This window comes from Pezoporus occidentalis, unplaced genomic scaffold (genome assembly GCF_034315485.1).
Source record: "Pezoporus occidentalis ecotype Australia unplaced genomic scaffold, CSIRO_AGI_Poc_V1 ctg3, whole genome shotgun sequence".
NCBI lineage: Eukaryota > Metazoa > Chordata > Aves > Psittaciformes > Psittacidae > Pezoporus > Pezoporus occidentalis.
In genome coordinates this window covers 8,380,817-8,407,411 of record NW_026914940.1, presented here as the reverse complement: position 1 = coordinate 8,407,411, position 26,595 = coordinate 8,380,817, and the positions used below count along the sequence as shown (strand labels likewise).

At 39.2% G+C, this 26,595-nt stretch overlaps 1 protein-coding gene across 4 annotated transcripts in view; it reads right to left on the bottom strand.

Moving 5' to 3' along the window:
* ASAP1 (ArfGAP with SH3 domain, ankyrin repeat and PH domain 1) overlaps nucleotides 1–26,595 on the bottom strand; it is a 149,136-nt gene that overhangs the window by 62,966 nt on the left and 59,575 nt on the right. For all 4 annotated transcript variants that reach the window (XM_062627013.1, XM_062627011.1, XM_062627010.1 and 1 more), the window contains one exon: nucleotides 8,698–8,770. In XM_062627013.1, the coding sequence (XP_062482997.1) occupies nucleotides 8,698–8,770 (73 nt within the window). The remainder of the gene's footprint in view (nucleotides 1–8,697; nucleotides 8,771–26,595) is intronic.

The following is a 26,595-nucleotide window of genomic DNA, read 5'->3' as shown; positions in this document are numbered from 1 at the left end:
AGTCAAAAATGATCATTTTAATATTGAAAAAAATTACAAATAGGCAGGTATATGCTTCTTTTAAATCAGCAACTTGAATGTGTAGCACATCAAGGATAAAAGCTCTGTAGTTATCTATAAAGTAGTAAGATCAAGCAAAGGTCAATCAAGCTAAGTACATGTGCTCGTTTTGTGAGCTACGCAGGAATTTATAAGTGTCTACTGTAATGCAAGCTACTTTTAATTGTAATGTAGGCACTTACAGAACAGAAAAAGTCAATAGCGTCAGATATAAAAGGAGACCAAGCCTGAACATGACTGCAAGAAGAAACAGGTCTTATAGACAAATATTCCCTTTTCAAGTGCTTTGAAAACCAGAGCTACCACACAGGATGCAATGTGTTGCGGTACATCGCCAAAGACTTGCTTCAATGTTAATGGCAAACTGCATGCACAGAGAGGTCAGAACAAGATGATGACATTTAAGTCAGAGAAAGGAAGCAAAAATCCTTAACTCAAGGATGAAGGAAGTTCTGAATTAGAAACCACTGTGCCCAAAATGCTTTCCTGCTTCTATTAATTTCCTTTCTGGCATCTGTTTGCATATTTTCTTTTATTTCAATTTAGTATCTTTAAATAGAAAGTTTGCCACTGCATCCCCTAGGAACAAAACTCCATCTCTTAGAGGAATATTGGTGGTATTAATTATTTCACCTTAATGAGTTTCCTAGTCTTACTATGGTTTTTTTTCCTACCAGCCACAAATACAAAACCACAGAGCTACTGAACTAGATGTGTGTAATGACAGGGGGAAGAAAGAGAAAATAGTTGCCAATAGGTACCATGTTTTTACCACAAACCCACAAGTTTTATATTCTTCAAGCTGTCATATTGCCTGAGAGCAACTGAACTACAAGGAATGGGGGAAAGAAAACTGAAGACCTAAGTTTCAAACAAGGCCAGTGGGTAATGCCCCACAATACATGAATCTACTTTGACATTAACCAAGAGCCAATGTAGAGTTAAACAATCACAGTTTTTAAGGTATTATGGGTACACAAAACAACAGTGCACTAAAGCTCCAACAAAACCTAGTGAAGACCTATAAGATGACAAAAAAAATATTTGCAATATTTATTTATCCAAAACAAAGCCCAAACCCCACGTATTTGACAAGTTCCATTCTAAACAGACATTAACACTGAGGTTTTCAAAATGCCAAATATTTAATCGTATGATAATATGGAATTGTAATTCAAGCAGTATGTTTTTAAATGAAACTGTTCAAAAACCGTATGGTTTTAATCCAAGTGGCTTAGCATCAAATCCAAGGAAACCACTATATAATAATAAAATCTGCATTTTGTTTTGACATAAAAGCTGTTGCATAAATATAAACAGAAGACTTTATCTAGGAAGGAGCTTTGGCTTATGCAGTCCTGAGATAATATAGCTCAAATGTACTGAACAGTGCTGAAAGAAAAGGAAGGAGAATGGAATAAGGTCAGGAGAAGTCTGCTAGATCATGAAACCCCTATCCGTGCCTGTGAAGCCCGTCTAACCCCACAATGACTCTCAGTATTTTGATTTTAAGCACTGTGTCGTTTCACAGAGTATTTTCAAAAGTGATTTCATAGAAAGACTGAAAAAGAGCTGGAGACAAGGACTGCTTTCTTTATCTGTGGAAAGGCAAAAAAATTCCCCATCAGAAAGAGGAAGCAGGGAGTGGATCATTGTCCTGGAACAATATATAGGAAATTCTCAAGAATCCCAGACTACAAATCACCTAAATCTAGACATGAGGCTTTGATTATGATGTAAAGGGAATATTCTGTAGTTACCACACACACAACATTCAAGTACTGTGTAAGAATAATAGATTGCCATTTTTTACATAGCTATCAGTGTAAATCTTGTCAAACGAGAGGAAAAAAAACTTTGTGTTGAAGAGGTAAGGCTGTTCCCTACTTGACCTTAACGGCAGACTCATGCAACGTAGCCTGTGCTAAAATGTAACATACATAAGCCAACATGCTTAAAGCAAAGAACATGCTTTAATCTCCCTGTACTTACATGAGTGCCTCATGCAAACACAGAAAAAACTTCCTAGTATCCCAATAGAATTTTCTTTGCAAAGAGAAAGCTGTAACATGCATGTTTACTTCCTTAGACACAAGTACTGTAGGAAGGACTCTAATAACCCTAGAGAGGGAGGCATGATACTGACAGCAGTACATAAAAAAGATAATGTTTGTCTTCTACAACCAGTTCATATCTTCTCAATAACATAAACAAAGCTCAGTACTATGATGAAAACAAAACAGCTTCCCCAAAGAGACATTCTCCTCCTTCAGCAGCTACCTGAGAGGTGCCAGGACCATGGACAATTAAGTCTCTAAACCCACTCCCTTCAAAATGAATATAGGCAGGGACAGGGGCCTCACCAATCACTACCCAACAGGATCTGGTAGGGCATCCAGTACATGAGTCCATGGTTAGAACCTCAATACAGAACAGTAGATGTAGCATAAAGACACGTATTAGACCAGATACAGCAGTGGTATTTTCTGGGCTGAAAGATCAGAGAATCACAGAATGGTTTCGGTTGGAAGGGACCTTAAAGCTCATCCAGTTCCAACCCCCTGCCACAGGCAGGGACACCTTCCACTAGACCAGGTTGCTCAAAGCCCCATCCAGCCTGGCCTTGAACACTACCAAGGATGGGGCAAGCTCAGCTTCTCAGTGCAACCTGTTCTACCGCCTCATCAATTTCATAGTGAGGAATTTCTTCCTTACGTATGCATCTTCTCCATAATCCACCCCGTCACCTCTGTGTAACACCCAGCACAGGATTTACCTTTGAGAAAACCCTGGTAGGGTGCAGTGCACAGCAATGTTGTGGCATCCCATACTTCAGTGCTACAACCTGTATATTGAAGATTACATATTAAGAAGAAATAATACAAACACATCTGAAGATGCAGATCCAAGCAAGTGAGGAAGAACTGAAGCCTTAGCAGCTTACAGCAGCCTGTTGCTGCACAGCACTACTCACCAGAAGCAGGGAGCACACCTACTTTGAGCCCCGAGCATCCAGAATTTAAGGACTCCCACGGCTGAATCCCACCTTGTTCTGCTGCCCCAGGCAGTCACCTGAAGCTATGTCTAAAGTCAACTTGTGGTAAAAACTTTCCCCAGGACAAAGACAAAACTCTTTCACTGAAACTCGTAACATTCAGTAAGTGCTATGCTTATTTCCCATTAAATAATTACCAGAATTTAGACTATGCTTCAGAACCCAGTGAAATTCATGTCTAATTGTGCACATTAAGTAAGGAAACTGAAGAACAAATACTGTGAAGAGAGGCTAAAGAACAGCCTTTATATAGTGGAGCTAGAAAACACAGCACTAAAATTTAAGCCTTAAAGTCTCCTTTTGTTCACATATATTACTTTGCAAACACTTAATAATAAGACTAATAATATAATTATTCAGAATCCTCATCAGCTTGAAGCTATTTTTATGTTGCACTTCATAAAATGGCTTTATTCCAAGGGTAGCTGGAGGAAAAATAACCAAGGTCAGAGCCAAGCTGCACTTATGAATGAAAAAAGACTCAGAAAGACTTTAGAAAAAGCAAGCAAGCTGGCGAGGTTAAAAACGATGGCAAAAGAAGTTTGCATCCATTTTCATTTCATCCTTCACAAAGGTGAAATGTAATGAAAAAATAAGAGAAAAGAAAAAGGATATTTGAGCACCATATTCTTATCTGGCATTGATGAAAATAATGTCTTTTGGACTGACATTGCTGAAGGGAAAAGTAATAAAAGCCTCTCTCAAAGATTCCCAGTGCAAGGAGTGTCTCAGGGAGTCTGCAAGGTTCTCTAGACCATGTAAAGCAGAGAGATAACCAGCCCAGAAAGGTAAATGACTCCTTTTTGCACCTGTGTTCATTGCTGCCACGCTTGGGAAGTTCTCATGGAAGGATTTTCTTTTAACTCTGCTTCGGAGGACTTATACCAAATCCAAGTGCTAAGAGTAGAATTCATAAAAGTTGACAAAATGAGTAATGGCAAGTCACTCACACCCACACACAGAAGAATAAAACAGGCAAACTATCGTTGTAAAGTAAAGCATCTTATTTAAAACAGCCTCTATACTACAGGGAGAATGAGAAGCAAATATAAGGGTTATTTTTTAATAAGAACTCCAGAGGAAACTGAGAATTCCAGTATGCAGCAGCAGAGCGGTAACGCTTACATATTCTTCAGGCAATTTGTAGAAACTACAGTGTGGAACAGCATTGGTAGACATGCAGGTAAATGCAAAATGCTGAACGACAAACACAGGTTTCATAAAAATAAATGTTTACTTAAAAAAAACAACTACCCCCCTCCAGTGAACTGAACACATGGTGGCAAGAAATCCACATGAAATGATCTGTCTGGATTTCTGAGAAGGTCTGGCCCCACCAAAACAGGAAAAAGGAATTCAGCTAAGAGGCATAAGCCTCACACAGAGGCATGGTGGGGGAAAGGGAAGAATAAAGAGTTCATTTTCTCAACAGAGGGAGGTCACCAGTGAAATCCTGTATGAAACAGTGACAAGGCCCACATCACTTTACGACATATGAGTTAGGAAGTAAGATTCATAGTGATAAACTTTGTTGTTCTTTTCCATACAATACTAGAAATTATTCAGGGAAACGGAAACAAAAGCTGACCCTAAAGGTGACATTAATCTGTCCAAACACAGACCTCTACAACAAAGGTACCCATATAGGAGCTGCGGGTCTACCCCTTCTCCTTCCACTCAACACAGGAAAAATTACAGCTCAGCTCATCTTACAGTAACTGCAGAGGCAGTATCTCACCCTAGAAATCTCTACATACATGCATTACTTGTGCACAGAGTCTAGAGCGACAGGCTCACAGATGGGTAGCTCCCAAATTATATATGGAATCCCACGCTGAATGGCCAGTGCATGAACATGTGCATTAGGCAGGGTAACATTTGAGGGAAAACACTTCTAACTTCAAGAAACAACTGTGCAACTAGAAAGGGTCTTGGGTTACATCATCTTGACATTCAATATCAAGCAAAACAAAGCTGAACATCAGAAATTATTAAGAAACACAGCATGCATCAGGGCAACACAGAAGCATCACCCTTGTGTGCTTAAACCCTTAAGACTGTATGCAGTTCCTACTCTGTTGCCTGAAATTCACTCTTCTTCCTCCTTGTTTTTGAAAAGAAAGTCTATGCTGCCTTGGAGGAGAGTAAGGATGATTAAATGCACAGTTTCTGTAAAAAAAAAAATCCCCAACCATTAACCTCAAAAAGAAAGATACTGTGGGTGGTTATGGAAACAATTCAATTCAAAAACCTATTTCAAGAGATAGGATGGATGGGACTGAATCAAGTCTTGATTCATCCACCAAGAAGTCCTCTGTCACTACTCAAGCGAGCTTTGGCACTTTCAAGCCCCCTACAAACCCTCATGCCCCAGAACAAGTCCCTCAATTTCCCATCAGCTGTGTCATTGTGGTGGGCCTGAGGCCAATGCTTTAAGACATGGATAGGGCCAGTCTCCTCATCAAGGGACTTAAGGCCTAAGGAGCATGATCAGCATCACTTAGCAAGAGAACATTTAACAGGGCTGATGGAAGACTATGAATGATAAAGATTTCCATGAATTTAATTTCTTTAGACAAAATGAGCTGTACAAGTCTGCTAACAAGTACTCAGCATCATGGTATGTGTCCCGACACGGATAATTCCTGGCCTTCAGATCACTGTGAGCTGAGAAAGTGTTTGAAAATAATTAACTTATAAAAATATACTCCCATCTTTGCACTGTTCTACTCCCTCAGGCATCTGCTGTTGATCACTGCAGGAGGCCATGTGGACTGAGCTGACCCAGCTCAGTACTGTAGGGCTTGCATGGAGCTTTATGGTTTTATTTCTCTATTGTGTAAATTCTTTTGGCTATATTTGGGAGTTATACCAGGGAAGTAATGAAAAAGAGCTATTGAAAATCTACAACAAAACTAATTGTGCAATCCACGTCTGCTTCAATTCAATCCAAATGTTATGGGAAAGCCAGTCAGAACAGATTCTCTAAGAAGTTCAAGCACCGCTCACGTAAGATGGGTTCCTGCTTACAGATGCAATCTATCATGTCTGAAGTAAACAGCAAGGCAGATAAGGAGGAAGTGGTGAGAAAGAGGCACCAATTCGTGCGTCTCACTGGATTTCATAAACAGTACTTTCCCAAACAGTACTTTCAGATTGGGAAAAAAGGATGAGGCTTTTCTAAGGGATTTCCACATTTCTGGGCTGGTATGTTTTCCTTTCCACTGCAGAAGGTCTAAATCTAAATATGACAAATGGGTGAATGATGTACACAAAAAGCAGAAAGTATTTGGGGGACATTTAAGCTCTCTTTGTAACATACGAGAGTCCCTTGTGACCCACCATTCAGCAATGAAGAGGAATGAACCAACACAACAGAGAGCTAAGGCTTTCTGAAGAATTCTGTATGAGATACTGCAGCGTGTGAATGCTACTCTTCAAACGTAACTCCAGGCAAAAAACAAACCAAACCCCCCACTAATATAGCCCCAGAAATCCTACCTATAATTTTTTGTAGGAGTATGAATTGGATTACTGAACTGGAGAGAGAAGAGTTTCTATTGCCTCTGGATAACCACTTCTCACCAGCCCAGCTGAGTTCTGAAAGGAGACTATGAAGCAGGGGAGTTTTTAAAAAGACATTTCCGACTCCAGTAGTTTAAACACGGCCTCACCTTCTGGCAAACAAATTTGTGAAACAAATTCCAATTCTGAGATCTCAAACTGTTGTTAGAGGCCTTCTTTTGAAATACAAAAATAGTCAATTCCTTCTTGAACTGATAAACAACACTGCATTTTACAGCTGGTTTTAGTATGGTTTAAGTGAAGTTAAACATCAAAAGCCACTTTCATCACTGAAGCATAAGAAAATAGCTGGCTTACAGGCAAAATGAGTTTGAGTTTTAATTCAGTTACTTTATACTCAACAAGGTTTCACACACATAACACATGCTTTCAGTCTTGCTTTTACTAACACTAGTTCATGTTTCTCAATTACTGTATGACTGTCTCCTGTGCACACCTTTCCCTGTTATAATGTAGCCTATCACCAACAGCATTCTGAAGAGGGAGCTAGAGTATTGTGCATAGTGCTTGCTCTACCCAGAGGAAATAATACTGACTTGTACCTTTGAAACCAGACTTGTCAAAAAAGGAAATAATTAAACCTGAAACAAACAAAAACTCAGCTACCTGACTATCTCTGGTCCTTTTGAAATATAGAGGCAGCCAATTAAAACCATTAACCAAACTTCTATTGCTTTTACTCTATGTGAATGATTCATGCCATAGCATGGCCTACTTACTGAAAACAGTATTACTTTTATTATGAGGCTCAAATCAAATTATAACTAAAATGCCTAGTATCATTTCTGTATTTCAAACCAGGCAGAATACTTTTTGTGTGTTCTGCAGTTTTCAGTAGGTTTGAAATCTGGTAAGTAGGTACTTCCAAAATAGAAAAGCTACTTTGAGCATCTGAGTACTTCTATAAGCATAGAACTAAAATATCCACCCTACCAAAAAGTAATCTCATTTTGTATCAGGCTTCACAGTCTATTGGGAAAACATTCATCAACAACTGAAATTACAGAAAAGCTAATCAAAACATGATGCTAGTACAGCAACAGTACTTAGTGATTGGCGGAAAAGTTAGGACCCTACCATACATTAAAACACTCCCACGCTTCCATAACCACAAGTTAATGGGACAACACACAGAATAGAACTAACACCACTCAGAAGTGGCTCTGCATAAGGGAAATACTTGCTAAACTTAGTACTATTGCTAGGGAATACAAACTGGGCTTTTATAAAGTTCAGTGTTTACAGCCAGATGGTTATTACAAGGTGTACAGCTCTGCTACCGTATCTGCCTTTGGCACAGTGTTTAGACCTTAAGAGAAGCAGAGGTAGAAGCCAGGTAGACTTTATAATATCTCCAAAATCTAATTTGTACATTGATCTGTGCTTGATCATGATTTGTTACTAAACTCAAATGGATCATCAATTCACACTCCAGCCACCTATCCTCCTACAAAATTACTTATACAGTTCCAATAAAATACTGACAGTGTCTTCGAACAAACAACATAATGACAAATCTCCACTATTTTAGATAAGAGAGGAAATACATAATTTTTACTGTCCGTGTCACAAGGGGAGAGCACGTGTTGAAACAAAATACATCTACCTATAGATATTTCCTTTTGTTTTTTAAACCTTTTAGCAAGTTCTCACTCTTGTATCTCTTAGAAGTGCATTCCGTAAATGCAGTCTAGAATACTGTTGTCACCATTCTAGCTGGAGGTAACTGCTTGAAATATCATCACAGCAGGAAAATTTACCCATGGGAGTCCTCCCAGAGGCCTTTGAGAAGGAATTTGAGGGTTTAAGAACTGGAAAGCACATATATATGAGGTATAATCAGAAGCAAAGAAAGCATGTTTCTACATCCAAACACTTCTGAGCAGATAAGCATCTCTTCTGCTACACACTTCAACAGGATAAATTGCAAGACACTTCTCAAACTGGAAATCATCAAATCCTTAGGTTTTCATGTAAAACGTAAAACAATGTCTTACCTTGCCCCGAATTATATATTGCTTTCACAGATTTTTTCACCTTCTGTAGAGCAGTTCTGTCTTGATCCAATGCCTACAATATCAAGAAATAAACAAACTTTCAATATTTACTTCAGCAATCCACAGAACGCCAGAAAATTAGTTTCACAGGCTGGAAACAACTGCCAATACAACAAATCCAGCCTGCAGGAGGGTCTGAGGTCATTCAACCCCTTCAGGACTAATTAAAGAACTGAACTGAAAGTGCTCTGGCGGTACAGCAGAGCACTAGTGACAGTGCTGAAAGGCAAACACTATGTCAGTTTTTTTAAGGGAAAAACATTTATTCAAATTATCTTAAAAAAAACAAACAAAAAACAAACAAAAACCCGAGAAATAGTTAGCAGATGCTTCCACAGCCCTCCAGTTTCTACTAAATTAATTGTTAACTTCTGTGGTTTTCCAATAGTAATAGTCTTCCAATTATAGAAACAGATTATCACACTAACCTCTTGCACTTAACTCCACAAGATAAATTTTAGAAATAGAGCAGATGAAAAATATCAAAAGGACTAAGATCTGATTTTGTGCAGCATCATGTGACTGAAAGGAAATATTTATTATAACAGTCAAACATGTATTTTCAGGATTCCATAATTCTGAATTTCAAGTTCTCTGCAATAGTTTCAAAATCCAGACTGAAATGTTACTAAGCAATAATGAATTCAGGATTAGCTGTTTAGGTACTTTCCTTTTTAACCAACGTCACTCCTCCCTACCCGCTCCCAATCTGATTTAAGGCATCAAATCAGCATGAGAAAGAACTATTATGATAAAGCAGAAAATAAAAACAAAGCAACCATTAGCCTAGACTTCTGGAATCAAGAAACTTAAAAGCTACTGTCCTTCACAGGCCCTGTGTGCAGCGATCCAGTTAATTTCACTGAAGCTATCCACAGAGAACACACACAGAAATGCTTAAATCATTTCCTGGGGTTTTTTTCCCTCCCATTTAGGTCATAGGCAATTCCCCATCACCGAAAGCAACATCAGATTAATAATCGCAAGTTTTAATGAAGCTCGAATCATTTGCCATATTATATTTATGTCCAAATCACTGAAGATTGGAGAACTTCTACTCAGGTTCACCGTTGGAGTAGCAGTCCAACTGTGCCTGTTTGCTGCTGTAGACAACAAAGTTCCTGTTGCAGAGACCCTGGGGTAGAATATTATCCAAACCGTTTAAAGCTTAGAGCTTCTGTGGGTCTGGTACCTGAAGACTGGCACACTAAGGCAGAATGGTAGCTACTCCCATAGCAGGATGTACATCACCACAGAGGGTTACTACACGCAACACTATGAGTGAATACATAACCAGTGAGCAGAGCTTTACTGTCAAAGCTGAGATAACTACATTGCACTAGACATTGAAGCTCAAAAAAAAAAAACAAACCAAAAACAAAAACCAACCCACAGCAGGAGCTGCAGGTCAACTGGAGCGTTAAACAGTGGAGATGGTCATGCATGAGAATAACACTCCTAGGTAAGTTCAAGTGAGTGTTTCACTGTATGCACACTTACACCCTACAGCACAAATACAGAGAATGGATTGAGAACGCCCCTGAGGAGAAGGATTTAGGGGCGATGGTTGATGAGAAGCTACATAATGACTTGGCAGCATGTGCTTTCAGCCCAGAAAGCCAATCAAATCCTGGGCAGCATTAAAAGAAGCATGACCAGCAGGTTGAGGGAGGGGATTCTATCCCTCTGTTTGGCTCTCATGAGAACCCACCTGCAGTATTGTGTTCAGCTTTGGGAGCCCCAACATAAGAAGGATGTGGAGCTGTTGGAGTGAATCTAAAGAAGGCCAAATCTGATCAGAGAGCTGGATGACCTCTACTATGGAGACAGGCTGAGACAGTTGGGGTTATTCAGCCTGGAGAAGAGAAGGCTCTGGGGAGACCTTAAAGCAGCTTCCAGTACCTAAAGTGGGGCTACAAGAAACCCGGAGACATGTTACATAGAGATATATGTGGGGACAGAACAAGGGGGAATAGCTTTAACCTGAGTGCAGATTTAGATTAGATATTACGAGTAAGTTTTTCCCTGTGAGGGTGGTGAGACACTGGCATAGGGTGCCCAGAGAAGCTGTGGCTGCGCCATCCCTGGCAGTGTTCAAAGCCAGGTTGGATGGGGCTTGGAGTAACCTGCTCTAGTGGAAGGTGTCCCTGCCTGTGGCAGGGGATTAGAACTAGATGAGCTTTAAAGTCCCTTCCAACCCAAACCAGTCTGGGATTCTATCATATATAGATAAACCAATTAATTTATTTTGGAGTGGTCCAATTTTAACCAAACAAAATGTTACAGTTGAACTGTATAAGAATCTGTTACAAAAAAAGATGCAGTATTTCTGTTAAAAACCACCATATTCTCACATCACACCAAAAACCACCATATTCTCACATCACACCACTTCCATGGTAGTTAAAACTAAAACATTTGGAACCACAGAATTAAAGTTCTTTCTAATATTATTTCTCTCTAGTTTTCAATTTGCAGCAGAACAACAGATTCAAACACTCAGAAATGTAAATGCCATTATTTCTTTTGCGCCCAGTAAAATTGTGGATTTTATTTGACTTCCACCTTGACAGAAATTTTTTGAGTTTAATAAATTAAGAACTCTGTGTTCCTTTTCCAGACAGTGCACAGCAGGTGATTCTCCTTAGATTCCTTTGCAAACACTGTCAAAAGCTTTTACTTCTGTCTGCATGCTATGCCAGACTGCTGTTATACATTTCTACTGAAGTTCTATCTTCAGTGACCAGAAAAATATGATTCACTTGTCCTTGGAGAGTTTAAATGCAGGATATCCTAAGAATTTGAAGCAAGTATCTTGGAAAAAAGACAACCATTAACACTGATGAGATTTCAGAGATAAAGCTTTGTACTAAATTCTAATATTGAAGCAAACTGGATACTCAGGAAAAGGAAACAAATACAAAAACTCCAAGAAAGAAAGTACGTGGTCCTAATGTTATCAATCTAGAAGTCTAGGACAAATGGACTAGAAAAATCTTTCAAATTGGATCTGCTATCAAATTAAACTTAATCACCAGTGTGGGAGCAAGAGGAAGGGAGCATTCATTATTTTAAGAGCAATCAATGACGAAGTGATACACAGAGATGACATCCACTGCCTGAAGGAGCCAGTGATCTAAGTCAGAATAACATCACAGGTCAACCTTGTGCTTTTATATTTGCAAATAGGAACTTTATGTGAACTAGTTCTTCTTTTAGACCAAAACTCTCTATATATCCATGCACACTTATAACCCAATACCTGGGCAGTATGTGGAATGCCTACTGAAGTGGAATCCCAAGCCTGCATAGGATTCTAGGTACACACAAACTGTTACCTAGGGGGTTTTGGAGTGGGTTTGTGCGGGGTTTTTTTGATGGCTGTTTTTTGTTTTACGTAACTGTAGGCAGTTTGTGTCCAAGTATATAACACATTCCTTTTGAATGTCATTTGCTAATGACTTTTAGCTGCACCCTGCTGTAAAGGAATTAAGCTGCACTCAATGCTCAATTCAATTATTATTCCAGAGTAAAGTTACCTTTTAAATATGTTAAACTAGACAGAACAGCCCTTGCTTCCCCCTTTTAGGGGGAAAGCACACCTTGGAGTACCCATTAATTTTATTTTCCAGCATTCAGAATACTAAATATTTTTACTCCCCATGTTTGAAAACACAAAGTCTGATCTTTCAGTAAAAGGGACACTTACATTATTGAAAACTACAATGCCTTAGAGAACCAAGGAGTCTCTGTGACAGTCTCTAGGTATTCAGATGCATTCCCCTTCCTACCTTCCTACATACTGAACTCTTCCTTATCACCCTGGAAAATGCTTCTTTCTTCATTTCTGTGATACCAGTTCCCAGGAAGCCTTTTTAACTTCTCTGAGAGATCCTTTTCATACCATCTTATGCATTCTGAAAAGACATAATCTACTAAAGTTACCTGCAACACAGCTTTACTACCTCTTGGATGAACAAAGCTTTATTCTTGACAACAGTCATCTGTGAGACAACCTCCATCTTTATTCAAAATAATGCAAAATTAGGGTTCACAAAAACTCCTGACACATATTAATGAAGAAATTAAGGAAAAAACAAACCCCATTCTATTTAGTCTGCCTATATAAAATTAAGCAAGGAAAACTTGCCCCTCATACATAGCAGGTTTGCTGCACATGATCTCTGACATACGCCCTGTCGAGGTTTCATATTGCTGCATTCCCTTACATTGAAGCTTATGCTCAATAAGAAAACAGCCTGATCATGCAAGATGAGTCTGGAACCCCCCCAGACAGTCACCTCAGATTTCATTTCTCCTTTTGGTCAAAATTCAACTACTTTGAACCTGGACTGCAATTTCAAACCACCAGCCTCATTCAGATCTGTACTACTGGAGAAAGTGGTGCCTCTTCTTCATACCAGAGAACTCATGTTGGCTACACACTGTGACCCAGTTCAGAGACTGCTGTGATGACCTCAGCTCCAAGAAAAACAGAGGCTCCTTATGAGCACTGTGGATGTAGCTCACCTTCCATCAGAGCATGCACACTGGCAGTGATTTGTACTTAGAATGACCACTTCACATTCAGAGGCAAGACTTCTTACAGCACCCTCCTTCTCAACATGTACATTTACTGATAGTTATTCATACAAATATAAAAACTGAAAAACTTGTCCACCTGAAGAAACAAAACCAGATTAATCTGGGGGAGGAGGAAGGCGAGTCCTACCAATGGATCACTGATGTACATAACTTTGTATTTGCACGTATACTTTTACCAGCATGACACAGCACACACGTCAGCAGCAGGTCAGAAAAGGGGTATGCTTACATCCCATAACCCACACTGCAGTCCTCTCTCTGAGATGAGGCAGAGCCCTGCAGACACTGCTTTTGCCTCTCTTCTGCTCTTTAAAACCTGACCTCTTCTCAGTAAAGGGTGTTTCTATTCTTGGGCCAATTTTAATAGCTACTGAATATTATACCAGAAACTGTACTACCATGCAGTGTGTGAAGTGCTCCATTCTGGATTGTTCTCAACATTTCATATACTAAAAACTGCAAACTCATGTTTAGATAGACCACATTGTTTCTTTAGAACCTTCTATCTTTTCATTATGTATAAATACATATATATTTGTGTGCCTACATGTGGGTAGATACCAATATGTGTTTGTATGTATGCATACGTACATCAAAGTCTATATATTAGGAACCATACTTCAGACTATCTGATGTGGTTATTACAAATAAATATTAAAAGGATGGACTGAGCAACACAAATATCTTCCTTTCTTGATTGATGTAAAACTACTGTTACAGAAACTGATCACAAATGCAGTTCAAGTACATATTAAATCCAGCTCTGCTATAAATCAGTATGATCCCAGAAGCAGATGCACATTTGCACAGAGGATGCTATGGCCCCTTCAGCCCACTCAACCTACTAAAACATCAAACATGTTTTATGTACCCTGAAAACCTTTACAATTTCAAGAAGAAAAACCCCACTGATTTCTGATTCAGCCTTATAAAGAGTGGCTCAAGGCACTGACAATCACATTAATATGTCAGCATACATTATTAATTCCTCCAAGTAGATTATTACCCAGAGATGCATTTTCCAACTGGAACAAACTGCTCAACCTCATATCAGAGAAGGTTTAGAATTTCACCCCATTTGCAGGAAGTTTGCCCTATATTCTATGTTTGTCCATATTCTACCACTACTAAAACCCACCCACAAAAAGTAATATACCAAAACAGAAGTGTTTTAAACAATTACAGTATTTTGCACAGGACAAGCCCGTGAGAGAATTTGGAAGGCTATGAGAGCATAAGCAGTCTGTGCACTCAGGACAAAACCACTCCATGTATTTTAAGAATACATTTTCCTATATTAAAACATCAAGCAATAAATGTGAAGTACAAGATATTTGAGGTTATACACATAAATGGGTATACACATGCTTTGTAGTGACACAGGTTGTCAGATACAAGATTCATTATTTCATAGAGAATACACAGATGACACACTGACTTCAAGGGACTATAAGCAGCAAGTCTTTCACTTTTCAATTCACACGCTGATCTAAACCCTGGCACAGAAGTGACTGACAGTTACTATTGCTTGCACTGGAAAATACAGTTACTGTGTCTGCTCAAGTCCCGGTTAACAATGTCCATACAACAAGGCAGAGCAATGGCACTGTACAAAGTTATGGCTCCTCGGCACCAGGATCAGTTTTCTTCACAATAAAACCCAAACTTCATCAGATGGATAACAAATGCAGATTAGACAGCATGTTAAATTATTACATGCCACAGAAATTGCAACTATACAAAACCCCACCATTTCCCTAGTGAAATACAACCAAAGCAGAAGATAAAAGTCAGGTGCTGGCCCCTTGTAGCTTACCCACTCAGACAGGAGCAGACTACCAAAATCACTTCATTCTGTATGTGGAGAAGCAATTCAAACCATCCTTCCCGTCCCTCCCTCCTCACTCAATTGGCAAAGTACTGGCAAAATCTATTTCCAACTGTTGGCCTCAGCACATGTGTACATGACAAAAACAGGGGACTGGTTAAGAATTTTCTAGAGACTATTAATCCCTTCGTGTAAAAGGTCCCAAAAGGATCCAAATGAGAGAAAACAAACAAAATCAACACATTAGTAAGCACTTGGCACTGTAATAACTGCTGCCAACATCACCTCGTACACTACTGTGTACCAGCTATTCCCACTGACACCAATTAAAAGATAATATATTTTTTAAAAAATTATGGTTTCCCTGAAAATTGGAAGCTTCAAGAATTTTCATAGAATCACAAAATGGTTTAGGTTGAAAAGCACCTTAAAGATCATCTTGTTCTAACCGCCCTGCCATGGGCAGGTACACTTTCCTCTGGACCAGGCTGCTCAAAGCCTCATCCAAACTGGAGTTTTTAACCATAACCAAGCAGGAATCAAATTTAGGAAATACATTTTTTCCAGTAAATCTTTCTTTTCAGGTAATGCCAACGCTTAACAGCGATCCATTAGCTGAACTTCCCTCACATCTCCTACTGTCAGTTACAGGGCCTGATGCAATGCAACAGCCTCCCTCTTAGCTCGCATATGCAAGAAATATCATCAGCCCTTCAGTGCTATAAAGGTCACATTAGATGAGCAAGCTCCTCTGTGTAGTCTCTAGAGAACTGCAAAAATAATAGTCACCAAATTATTCTTCAAGCATTACTCAAATGGAAGCTGAGTAGATATTGCTTGTAAAACCTCTAAAAAGTCCAGTATTGCTAACAGCAATTGGTTTTGACAACTGACCTCTGGACTCCTCTTTGCAATCAGACTCCCACCCAAAGCCTTTTCTGAACATAGATACTAATTGCTATCTATATGTGATTATTTCTAGATGAAATGAAGTTAGCATCACATTTTTCCTAATGAGCATGGAGCAGCCGTTTGATCTTGTGCACATTCTGGCACATTTGGGAACACTTAACGACATTTGGGGAAGTTCCTTCTTCAGGTTCTCAGCTGAGTTACATGAGCATTTCTGCATTCAGCTCATTTTGTGCACAAGGTACCTTTAGGAGGTAACTGAAAAATAAAATGATGAGATTTGTTTCCAGATAAAATGATGACACAGAACACATTCATTTTCTACCTTCTGTTGTGTAGGAGCTGCTGAAATGCCCACAGCTAGTGACAACACTTGAAAACATCCAGTGACAGACAGAAAATTTTCCCCACAGGCACAACTTGCACTGGGTAGAAACTAAGCTTGGTGATAAATACCACAGAATCACAGAATGATTTGGCCTGGGAGGGACCATTAAAGCTCATCCAGTTCCAATCCCCTACTGTAGGCAGGGATATGTTCCATTAGACCAGACTGCTCCAAGCCCCATCCAGCCTGGCCTTGAACACTGCCAGGGATAGGGCAGCCACAGCTTCTCAGTAGAAATAATACCCTTACACTGGCAACTATGTACCTTGAACTACCTGACCAGTTGAACAGTTACCATTCATTACATCCAAACTCACTGCAATAGACAGGGCAGCTTTACTACTACTAATTACAACCCTCAGACAGCAAAAGCAGTGAAGAAAACTTTCCAGTTTTCATGTCACTACAGCACAATTAAACCTATTTCTTACTTCAGCAGCACTCACTAACATGTTAATGGGGTAAAACATGGCTAAAGCTCAGAAACTAGCAAACACATAGCCAGGTCCACACTTCCCATGATGACACCGAGCAAGATTCCCAAGTTGCACCCACAACTTTTGCTAGCGTTAAAGCTGCACAGCACTAGCAAGTGATTGCACAGGACTCAAACAGAACGGTCACCTATGTGATACATGCTTCCATGTTTAAAAATAAGCAGTTCTGTTGTGCTGTACTTTTTAGTAGTCATGGCATATTGTCAATCTTTTTTCCTCCAAGTTGATCCTCCTTGTCCATGTCAGCAATTACTAAGTACTGCCTGAAAAACACAAAGGGAATGATCTCAACAACCTAAGACATAAAAGCCTATTCTGTCCCTGTGCTCTGCAAACCTCTCCTGAAACTTTTTTCAAAGTCCAGGGGAAATACATTACTCTGTATTGTATTAATCTGAAATGTATTATTCTGTGTATAACACAGACCTTGCAAACTATACAGCATTCTGGGACACTGCTTAACTCAGTTTCATTTTGTCACTCAAAGTAATGCTCAGACTCAATAAGACTTCAATCTTACACCATGTTAAAGCTGTAACCACCACTACTATGAAATTTGGAGCTGCGTTCAGACGACCAGTTAGGAGAGTCTACCATCTAACTCTTCTTACAGTATGTAATGTAGACTGACACTATAGGACAACAGCAGGAGAGAGAATAACAACAAAGTATCAGTATTCTAGAAAATAAGCAAACGTTCAATTCTTTGTTGTTTTTAAGGCAAAAGTTAAAAATGGAATTAAGATTTACAATAAATAGCAGGAGCTGTGTTTCTAATCATTATGATTAGACGTTGACTAGAGCCGATTTAAAAAATGCACACGAGGGGGTTTGAATCTCTCGTTCCAAAAACAGAAAGTAATCACAACAGCATAATTGAGATGTGGAGCATTAGAGCTAAGCTTGAACTTCCATGCCCTGTTCTTCAATACAAATGTATTCTCTGAACATTTAATTTAGGGGGGGAAATTACAGAACAGGAAACATGATAACCAGAATAGTCAATTCTAAAACTTTAATAAAAGCCTCATCTAAAAACCTCCTCCTCCTATATCACCTGTCACTCCTTTTGATCAACGTGCAATAGGCATTAGAAAACTAAAATGCACATCTCATCTTTGCTGTGGTAAAGAAAACCAGACCTAAAGAGCAAGATAGGCCAAAAACCCCCCATCCCATAAATATGTAATACATATTATGTAGTGATATGTATGCTTTTATCAGTAGAATCATTCTATATACTACTGAAGACCAGAGTGAGATCTGCTTTCTCAATATCCAAGTAAAATCCAGTGGAACAAAAAGGGATGTCCAGCCTAAAGGAAACCCACTTGTCCAATCAGATTCTCCAGGGTTTGTTTGAAGTGGCTGGCACACATGATGAGCACTGGAAAACCAGTTAAGTCTAGAAAGGAACTTCTGACTTCCATACAAGTGCATAAGCTACAGCAACCAACCAAGGGGGAAGAAAATGATCCACCAGCACCACTGAAATCCTTAATTTGCCCAAACTGCATACATGACCTGACAAAGTAATTGGGGCAACACAGAAGCTACCACTTTCCCTTCCATGAGGAGAACACTTCAAATAGAAACTTTAAAGGTATTGTTTTAAAAATACAATGACATTTATATGAATTTAGCAGTAATTTCCAGTATGTTAGGCAACAGTACAAGTGCTTTGCAAGGAAACTGCTACTTACTTCACAGCATCTTTCAACATAGTATTGTGTTGGGTAAAAATAGTCCCACGCTAGTTCTAAGACTGTATTAGAGAACAGAAGCCCTTAGAGAATATTCTATACATTTTCTTAATATTAATCTTCAGACATATTTGATATCCACAATCCTAAACACACCTAAGTCACACTAGCAACAACATAAAAATACTTACTGTCAGATATTAAAATAACTACAGTCTTCCATTCAGAAAATGCAACTGATTTGTCTGATCACAGATTTAACTGAATATTGGTAATACAAATAATGCCACATTCATATACAGTTGTGCAAGCAGCTGAACAAAGAACTGTTTTGCCAGGGAGTATTTAACTGCCTCCTTACCCCCTCACCCCTTAATTTTATGACACTTCTCAATTATATTCTTTAATCATTTTGGGAGGCACAGTGAAACAGCCCATGCAAATTAGCCAAAAACAGAGGAGTTCTCAAGAAGAGAAAAGTCTTAGATGGGAGAGAGGTAACTGTTTGAGGACCTGGAGCTTCAAAGGCATTCAAATTCCACAGATTCAAAAGCAAAACTTTAGTCGAAGATAACAACTTCCCCATATACACAGCACCAAAGTAGAATGTTCAGGTTCAGCAGAACTAGAGAAGACCATGCACAATCATCCTTTTCTTCCTCAAGCCAGGGCTTAAATCACTCCTGCCAACACTTATGCTGGACTCCCAGGCATACACCCACCCTGACTATCAAACACCTGCGTAACAAACCCTGCTCTGTAAAATAATACTTGTCAGATAAAACACAGGCCTTGTACATCATCCACATAGTGAATCATAAAGGACTTTGAACACAGCAATGAGCATTAACTTCTTCAAAATCAATATACTTGCTCTACTAACGGCAACAGCAGTTTACTCAGTAACAGCCACATTCTAGCAGCAGCTCTTGACTTCTAGTTTATCTTGCTAGAAGTAAAAAACCACCCCAACAAAACACCAAGAAAACACCAAAACCCACAAAAAAAAAAAAAAAAACAACCACCACCACCAACAACCAGTTAATCATTTCCTTGTGACATTAAATATTGTATGGAAAGTAGGTTTTCAGTCTGTTTACTCTCATCTTCCCCTTTGGAAGAGGCATTCCTACACCCGTATTTCAGACAACTACTACTTATTTGAGGGGATTTAACACATGGATCCCTGAAACTTGTCTTCTGCAAGAAGAATCAAGGAAGGCAAGAGTAGAATCAGCTTCAGTGAATCATCGAATGGCATATCCCACAGGATTAGCTAGAATATAAACTAAAGCACTCGGGGCAAAGCAAAGGTTGGAAATAACACTTTTGTATACAGGAAGAATTGGAAAACACCACTGAGAAGGAAAATATTGTTGGGTTTTAGGTTTATTTTGTTTGCGTTTTTTTAAACAGCAGTCTTACAGCTGAAGAGGATATCTATCACTTCAAAAGCATACAGGTTGGCAATATTCTACTCTAAAATAAGGAATCCAATGTATGATTCAGGATCAAGAAAGGAAAAGCTCATGAAAAACAAGACTGCTACTACAGGATAACAGTGGTGCATGGACAAAGCTGATCATTACCATGTAGCCTTTCATTCTTGTATAATATGTAACTAGAAAATACAGGATATAGAAAATAAAGGATAAAGCAATTGGATAGTTTAACACTCCCCCCGGAATTGGAATTACATAGGAAACTCTATTTAATTGAACACTAAGTTATTCATATTTTAGTCCAATGATTTTTAAACTACACAATCCCTCCCCAGTAAAACTAATGTTTAATTCATTAGTTTATGGCATTTATTTTAATGTTACCATGGTTCTCAAAAGCAATACATAAATTCCAATCCACATTAAAAGTCATATTAGCTAACCCTAATGGACGCAGTTAGTCCTTATATAAAATTAACACTTCAACATCAGTCTTAAAGATACTCAAGAAGCTCATACAATGGTTGAATGATTGCACATAAAAACCAGACAGACTGAGGTATGGGAACAAGAGGGGACTAGTAGGCTGCAGTATTTTAAGTTAGGGCACAGCAAGCTCTTGCAAGGTTGCGAAGAAGCTACAAACAGAACATATGGGATATAACACAATGTCATCATCAATGAATGTAGCAGCTTTTCATCAACACTTTTACTTAGCTGGAAAGAGTTTCGTAATTTTTAAATTTCTGTAGCTTCTTCAGTTTATTTTTTAATGAAAAAATTAAAACCTCCAAATGCAATTTAATTCAGCGGAGGCATATGAATGAAGATGTAATTTTTTCCTTTTCATTAAGAAATAACAACTGTTCCACTGCTTTGTATGTCTATGAAATACAATAGTCTTGTAATATACACTAAATGTATGCATATGGTTAAAAGATTCTATTTGGAACACAGAACAAATGTATAGAAAAATGGTCATATCATGAATATTTGGACAGGAAAGATTAAAAGGTTAAGCAAATGAAGATTAACATCAATGGCATTCCACACTCCAACTAGAATATTATGATCAGAAGCAACAGGTCAACAGGCAACCCTGCAGACTTTTGTGGGGAGTATGTGGTAGCTCCACAGGACCTGAAAGAGGTGGTTTTCCCACTTCCCTCTGCCAACCAGTCACTAGTCCCACTACCCTCTGCGTACCAGCACACTACTGGTCAGAAAATCACGAAGTCAAGGAATAAGATCAGATGAAAACTGCCTTTTTTGTTGTGTTACGGCCAGCACAAAGGAGGGCAGCCACACACATGGTGGCTCTACCCTTCGATGCATGAGCTTATACTGAAATAGATTATGTGACCGTAGCCTGAGAAGACAGATGATCTTTAATATTTCAGCTACAGTAAGATCTGTTCCATCCCAGCTGCATCCCTTGCAATCCACCTACTTGTGATCTGTGAAGATACACTTTGAGACTGTAAAACTTGGGTGCTTAGAAACCAACTCTGTGAAAAAGCAGCAACATTCACACATGTAGGAGTTAAATCCAATTTCTTCCTTCGCCAGCAGGGGTGACTCAGGCCACAGATCTCCTTTTAGAATCTCACATTCTTTCTCTTGATTTTAAAATGGTTATACCCCTCAGAAATTCAACTATTTAAAACTACAGTATCTAAGTGGAGCTCATGATGTCTTTTCTCACGATCTTCACAAGTGCTTAAACCATTGCTGAAGCATGGACTGCAGTTTTACATTTGCAGAATTACTGCACTTGATGACACCAATTCAAGCCAAATCTGAAAAACACTTCAGGCAACTTTTAGCGTGCTGTACTATTAACTCTCTAGTAACCTAGTTTAAATACCTCCTGCTACTTTCAAAAGACCATTTATGCACTACACCACACATCACCTCCAAGCAAGCAGCACTTCCTCTCAGTATGCTCCTCACTCAGAGTTATTTAGTAAAGGTGAGTTTAAAAGGCCAGAAGCTGGCCTTGACAGAGAACTAAACAGAAAGAAAACACTAAGTGGTGGAACAGAAGTTGTAAGAAACTGACAGTAACTTGAAATACGAAACCTTGTATTTCCTTTCACAGAGCGGCCCCTGCTAAGTCCCACCTTCTCGTCCCCATTACCTGTCACAGTAAGTGCAACCCTTCAGATCTCTGAAGCAAGCACAAAGTGCTTCTCTTGGTGACAAGCACATGCCAAGACAGAGGCTGAGCATCCTGCCTGACCTCACAGGGTTATAAAAATCCCAAATAGCAAAGAGAAGTGGGCATCCAATGGCTGAACACAGTCTGTTCTGACACAAAGGGCAGAGGACTTTAAACAAATCAGCAGGTAGCAAATTCAAACTAAAAAGCTAAAAACCAGAAAAGCAGAGTGCTTTGCACTGCACAGGACAAACTGTGGAACTCCTTTTGGGTCCTAAAATTTTATATACTTAAAAGAAGGGGGGGAAGGGATAAAGTAATGGAAGAGAAATCCAGCATGCCCATTAAACATAAATTCAACACCTTTGTTCTGCCATATCCTGAACTGCAAGTTACTGGAGATTGGAAGATCATACTGGAGAAGGTGTCTGTGCATTTCTGCCCTTTTCCTACACTCTTCTCTTGTCATCTACGGCTGGCACTGTCAGAGAAGATCCTAGGCTTTCATCAGCTCCTGGACTATCCCAGCACAGCTGTTCTTCCACCCACTAATGGTATTTCTGATATGTAAGCTGCAATGAAAAAGATTTCACCAGTAGATAACCATATATATACAACACCAAGCAACAGGCAAACCTCAGTAAAAAAAATGGGGAAGAAAATATGAGAAAAAGAAAAGAGTCCTGTAGCAAACTAGGACGTATTTTCCTCTTCCTTCATACAGCTTTTCTTTTCTTCATGTCTGAGTATCAACTGTCAACGCTGAACCCCCAAAACCTACTCCACAGAATGCTTTGGATTGGAAGGGACCTTAAAGTTCATCCAGTTCCAAGCCCCTGCCACGGATGTACCAGTTTTAGCTATCACAGAAATGGCGTGATTTGAGAATATGGTGCCTCTCAGTTAAAGAACAGAAATACTACATCTTCTTTTGTAAGAGTTTATTTTTGTTGTTTGACTGTAACATTTTGGTTGGTTAAAATTAGGCCGCTCCAAAATATAACTACTATATATTAATCGATTTCTCTATATATCGTAGAATCATGGAATGGTTTGGGTTGGAAGGGACCTTAAGAATCATCCAGTTCCAGCTCCTCTGCCACAGGCAAGGACACCTTCAACTAGAGCAGGCTGCTCCAAGCCCCGTCCAAAGTGACCTTGAACGCTGCCAGGGACCGAACAGCCACAGCTTCTCTGGGCACCCTATGCCAGAGCCGCAGCACCCTCACAGGGTATTCACATACAGAAAGGGGAAGATTTTCTGAAAGGTTTAGCGATAATTAAGTAGGAAGCTATTACTTGACCAATTATGTTCACCAGACCAATGACACATTTCATACATTTGGGTTTTTAAATGTACAGAGCCTACAGACATGGAGACCTCATAGCAGCCTTCCAGTATCTGAAGGGGGCCTATAGGGATGCTGGAGAGGGACTCTTCATTAGGGACTGTAGTGATAGGACAAGGGGTAACGGGTTAAAACTTAAACAGGGGAAGTTTAGGTTGGATATAAGAAGGAAATTCTTTCCTGTTAGGGTGGTGAGGCACTGGAATGGGTTGCCCAGGGAGGTTGTGAATGCTCCATCCCTGGCAGTGTTCAAGATCAGGTTGGACGAGGCCTTGGGTGATATGATTTGGTGTAAGGTGTCCCTGCCCACGGCAGGGGGGTTGGAACCAGATGATCTTAAGGTCCTTTCCAGCCCTAACGATTCTATGATTCTGTGATATCTCACAAATTACACTGATGTGTTCCAGCAAAATGGAATGATTAAACTTTAACTAATTTGTTCAAGTTTGTTATTTTACAGTATATCTTAAAAGAGAACAAAAGCCAATTGTTTCATGTATAGAGAATGTTTGTTTCTACAGTCATAGAAAAAGAAAAGCTGTGGTTTATTGCCAGACTTCACAAGGACACATGTTTGATGTTGTATCTTTGCCCTACACCCAAGAGTGAGTCAGTTAACTTCTTTATATTATTTCAGAATATCCAGTCTTCATGCAGTGAATGGAAAGTTACTGAACTAACGCATGCAACTGAAATACTAAAATTATAAAGTCTTTTCAGAAAGCCATTTTAATAAAATCCATAATCCTTCACCAAAAATTGACTGTTACTAAGCTAGCTCCTGGCCTTTTAAAAGTTATATTTTAGCTGAGATTTCTTCATACATATACTGCTTTGGAAAGAATCTTGGTACACCAGATATTGATGAAACCCACCATGCTGAGATCAGCCCTATACTTTCAGCTTTGATCAGCTTTGCTTACCAATGTGGATTACAAGGAATGCTGCCTTGCAGAAGTACCTACCTTGACATGAGAGTATTTTGACCAATAATTAAAAATAAATGATTGATGAACATCTACCAGGTAAACTACAACAAAACTCTAGCTTACATCAGATTTGAATCAAATTGAGGGTAGGAAAACAGAAATGGTAAAAGATATGGTAGTGATACTGCCAGTAAGTCTTGATTCAACTGTAATAGCTTTTCACAGAGTCACAAAATGGTTGGGGTTGGAAGGGACTGTTGGAGATTACCTCATCCAAACCCCCTGTCAAGGCAGTCACCCAGAGCAGTTTACACAGGAACACATCCACACAGGTTTTTGAATCTCTCCAGAGAAGGAGACTCCACAACCTCCCTGGGCAGCCTGTTCCAGTGCTCTGCCACTCTCAGAGTAAAGTTCTTCCCCATATTCAGTTGGATGCAACTTCTGGTGTTTCAGTTTCTGCCTGTCACCCCTTATCCTGTTGCTGGGCACCACTGAAAAGAGTCTGGCCCATCCTCTTGACACCCGGCCTTAAGATATTTGTATGCATGATGGAACTCCAGCTCAAAGCGTCCCTTTGAGCATACCAAGACAAATAGCAATGCATACTGTTTCTGCACTCTTTCCATAGGCATCCATTTCTCACCTTGGTTAGGGACAGCTATGGGCTGAGTAAGCAAAGGTACCTTCATTCCCATGAAGGAATCTTTTTATTTGTGAATTCACAAGAAAATATTGTTGGATTCTACTTTTGTCTTGGTTTATTATGAGCTAACAGCAGGCAGCTAGAGCAGAGTAAATCCTACACCTGGCAACTGCAGTCTTTCAAGCTTCCATGAACGTCGCATTATTTGGTTCTCTGGAAGCTGGGATTGCACAGAATGCTAAGGGCTGTGTTGGAGCAGGGCTGAAGGCAGGACACAAATAGAATGGAGCAACAGAAAAGGAAGCTGTGTGCAATGGTGAAAAAAACATTCCTATTGCTGATTTGTATTCTGCCTGAATAAGAGGAAGAAAGTAAGAAAACCTCCAGCTCATTCACATGAGGAATATAAATAGAAGATTCAGTAAAGAACTATTTTTCTAGGCATTTGCATTTGGAACATGTTCAAACTCTAGTTCTATACTGAATAGTCATAAAGGCAACACCTGTTAATCACAAAATCAGAGTTCCAAAATTTAGAAATATATTAATTTAATGCCAGTGTTACATACAGTTTGTGTAGTGTACACAAATAAAAACCATAGTTAAAGACACATAATACCATAGGTGATGGCAACTGTAGATAATTCTCTCCCACGGTGGATGTGATTGTGTGGTACATTTCACAATAGTTATAAAAAGATGAAAGACAGAGCTTGAGGATGACAAATAAGGGAATATTTTATATACTAACAAAGTCAGAGGCAGCGAGGAAAAAAATCATGTTAAGGAAATAATACAAACAGCGAAGCAGAGGCAGCAGCACGGAGGGGGGCATTTAAATATATAGCATAATAAGGAAGAGAGGAAGGAGATTTGCAGGCCAGAGTATTTTCAAGGGGTACATATTACTAGCAGCTCCCTCATCAGGATGGTGCACAGGAACAAAGCCCCTTTAGATAGTGTGGGGAAGGTGAAGCTTTGCTTCTGTTTAAAGGAGGAAAAGCAAACAGCTCACACCAGACATATTTGTGCTGCTTCATAAAATAAAGACCGTATCTATAGCCACAAGTACAGCACAATATTAGGCTAGGATCTGTAAAACAAAATATACTTTATCCACATAAGGTGCGTTTCAGACAGGTTTATTCCAGCCCAGATTTAAACTGCTCTGTGCACCAAATGCTCAGCAGCATTTGGGAATGCATCTTCCAGTTCATTTTCATCCAAAAGTAAGCCAGTTTTGTCTACTATAAAACTGTTTCATGACATGAGACATGGCATAATAAGAGAGATAATTAGGAAATTCACTTCAAAACAACACTTATGTTCCAAACTAGAATACAGCAAAAACAGTGCTAAAAATTAAGACCACTATCAA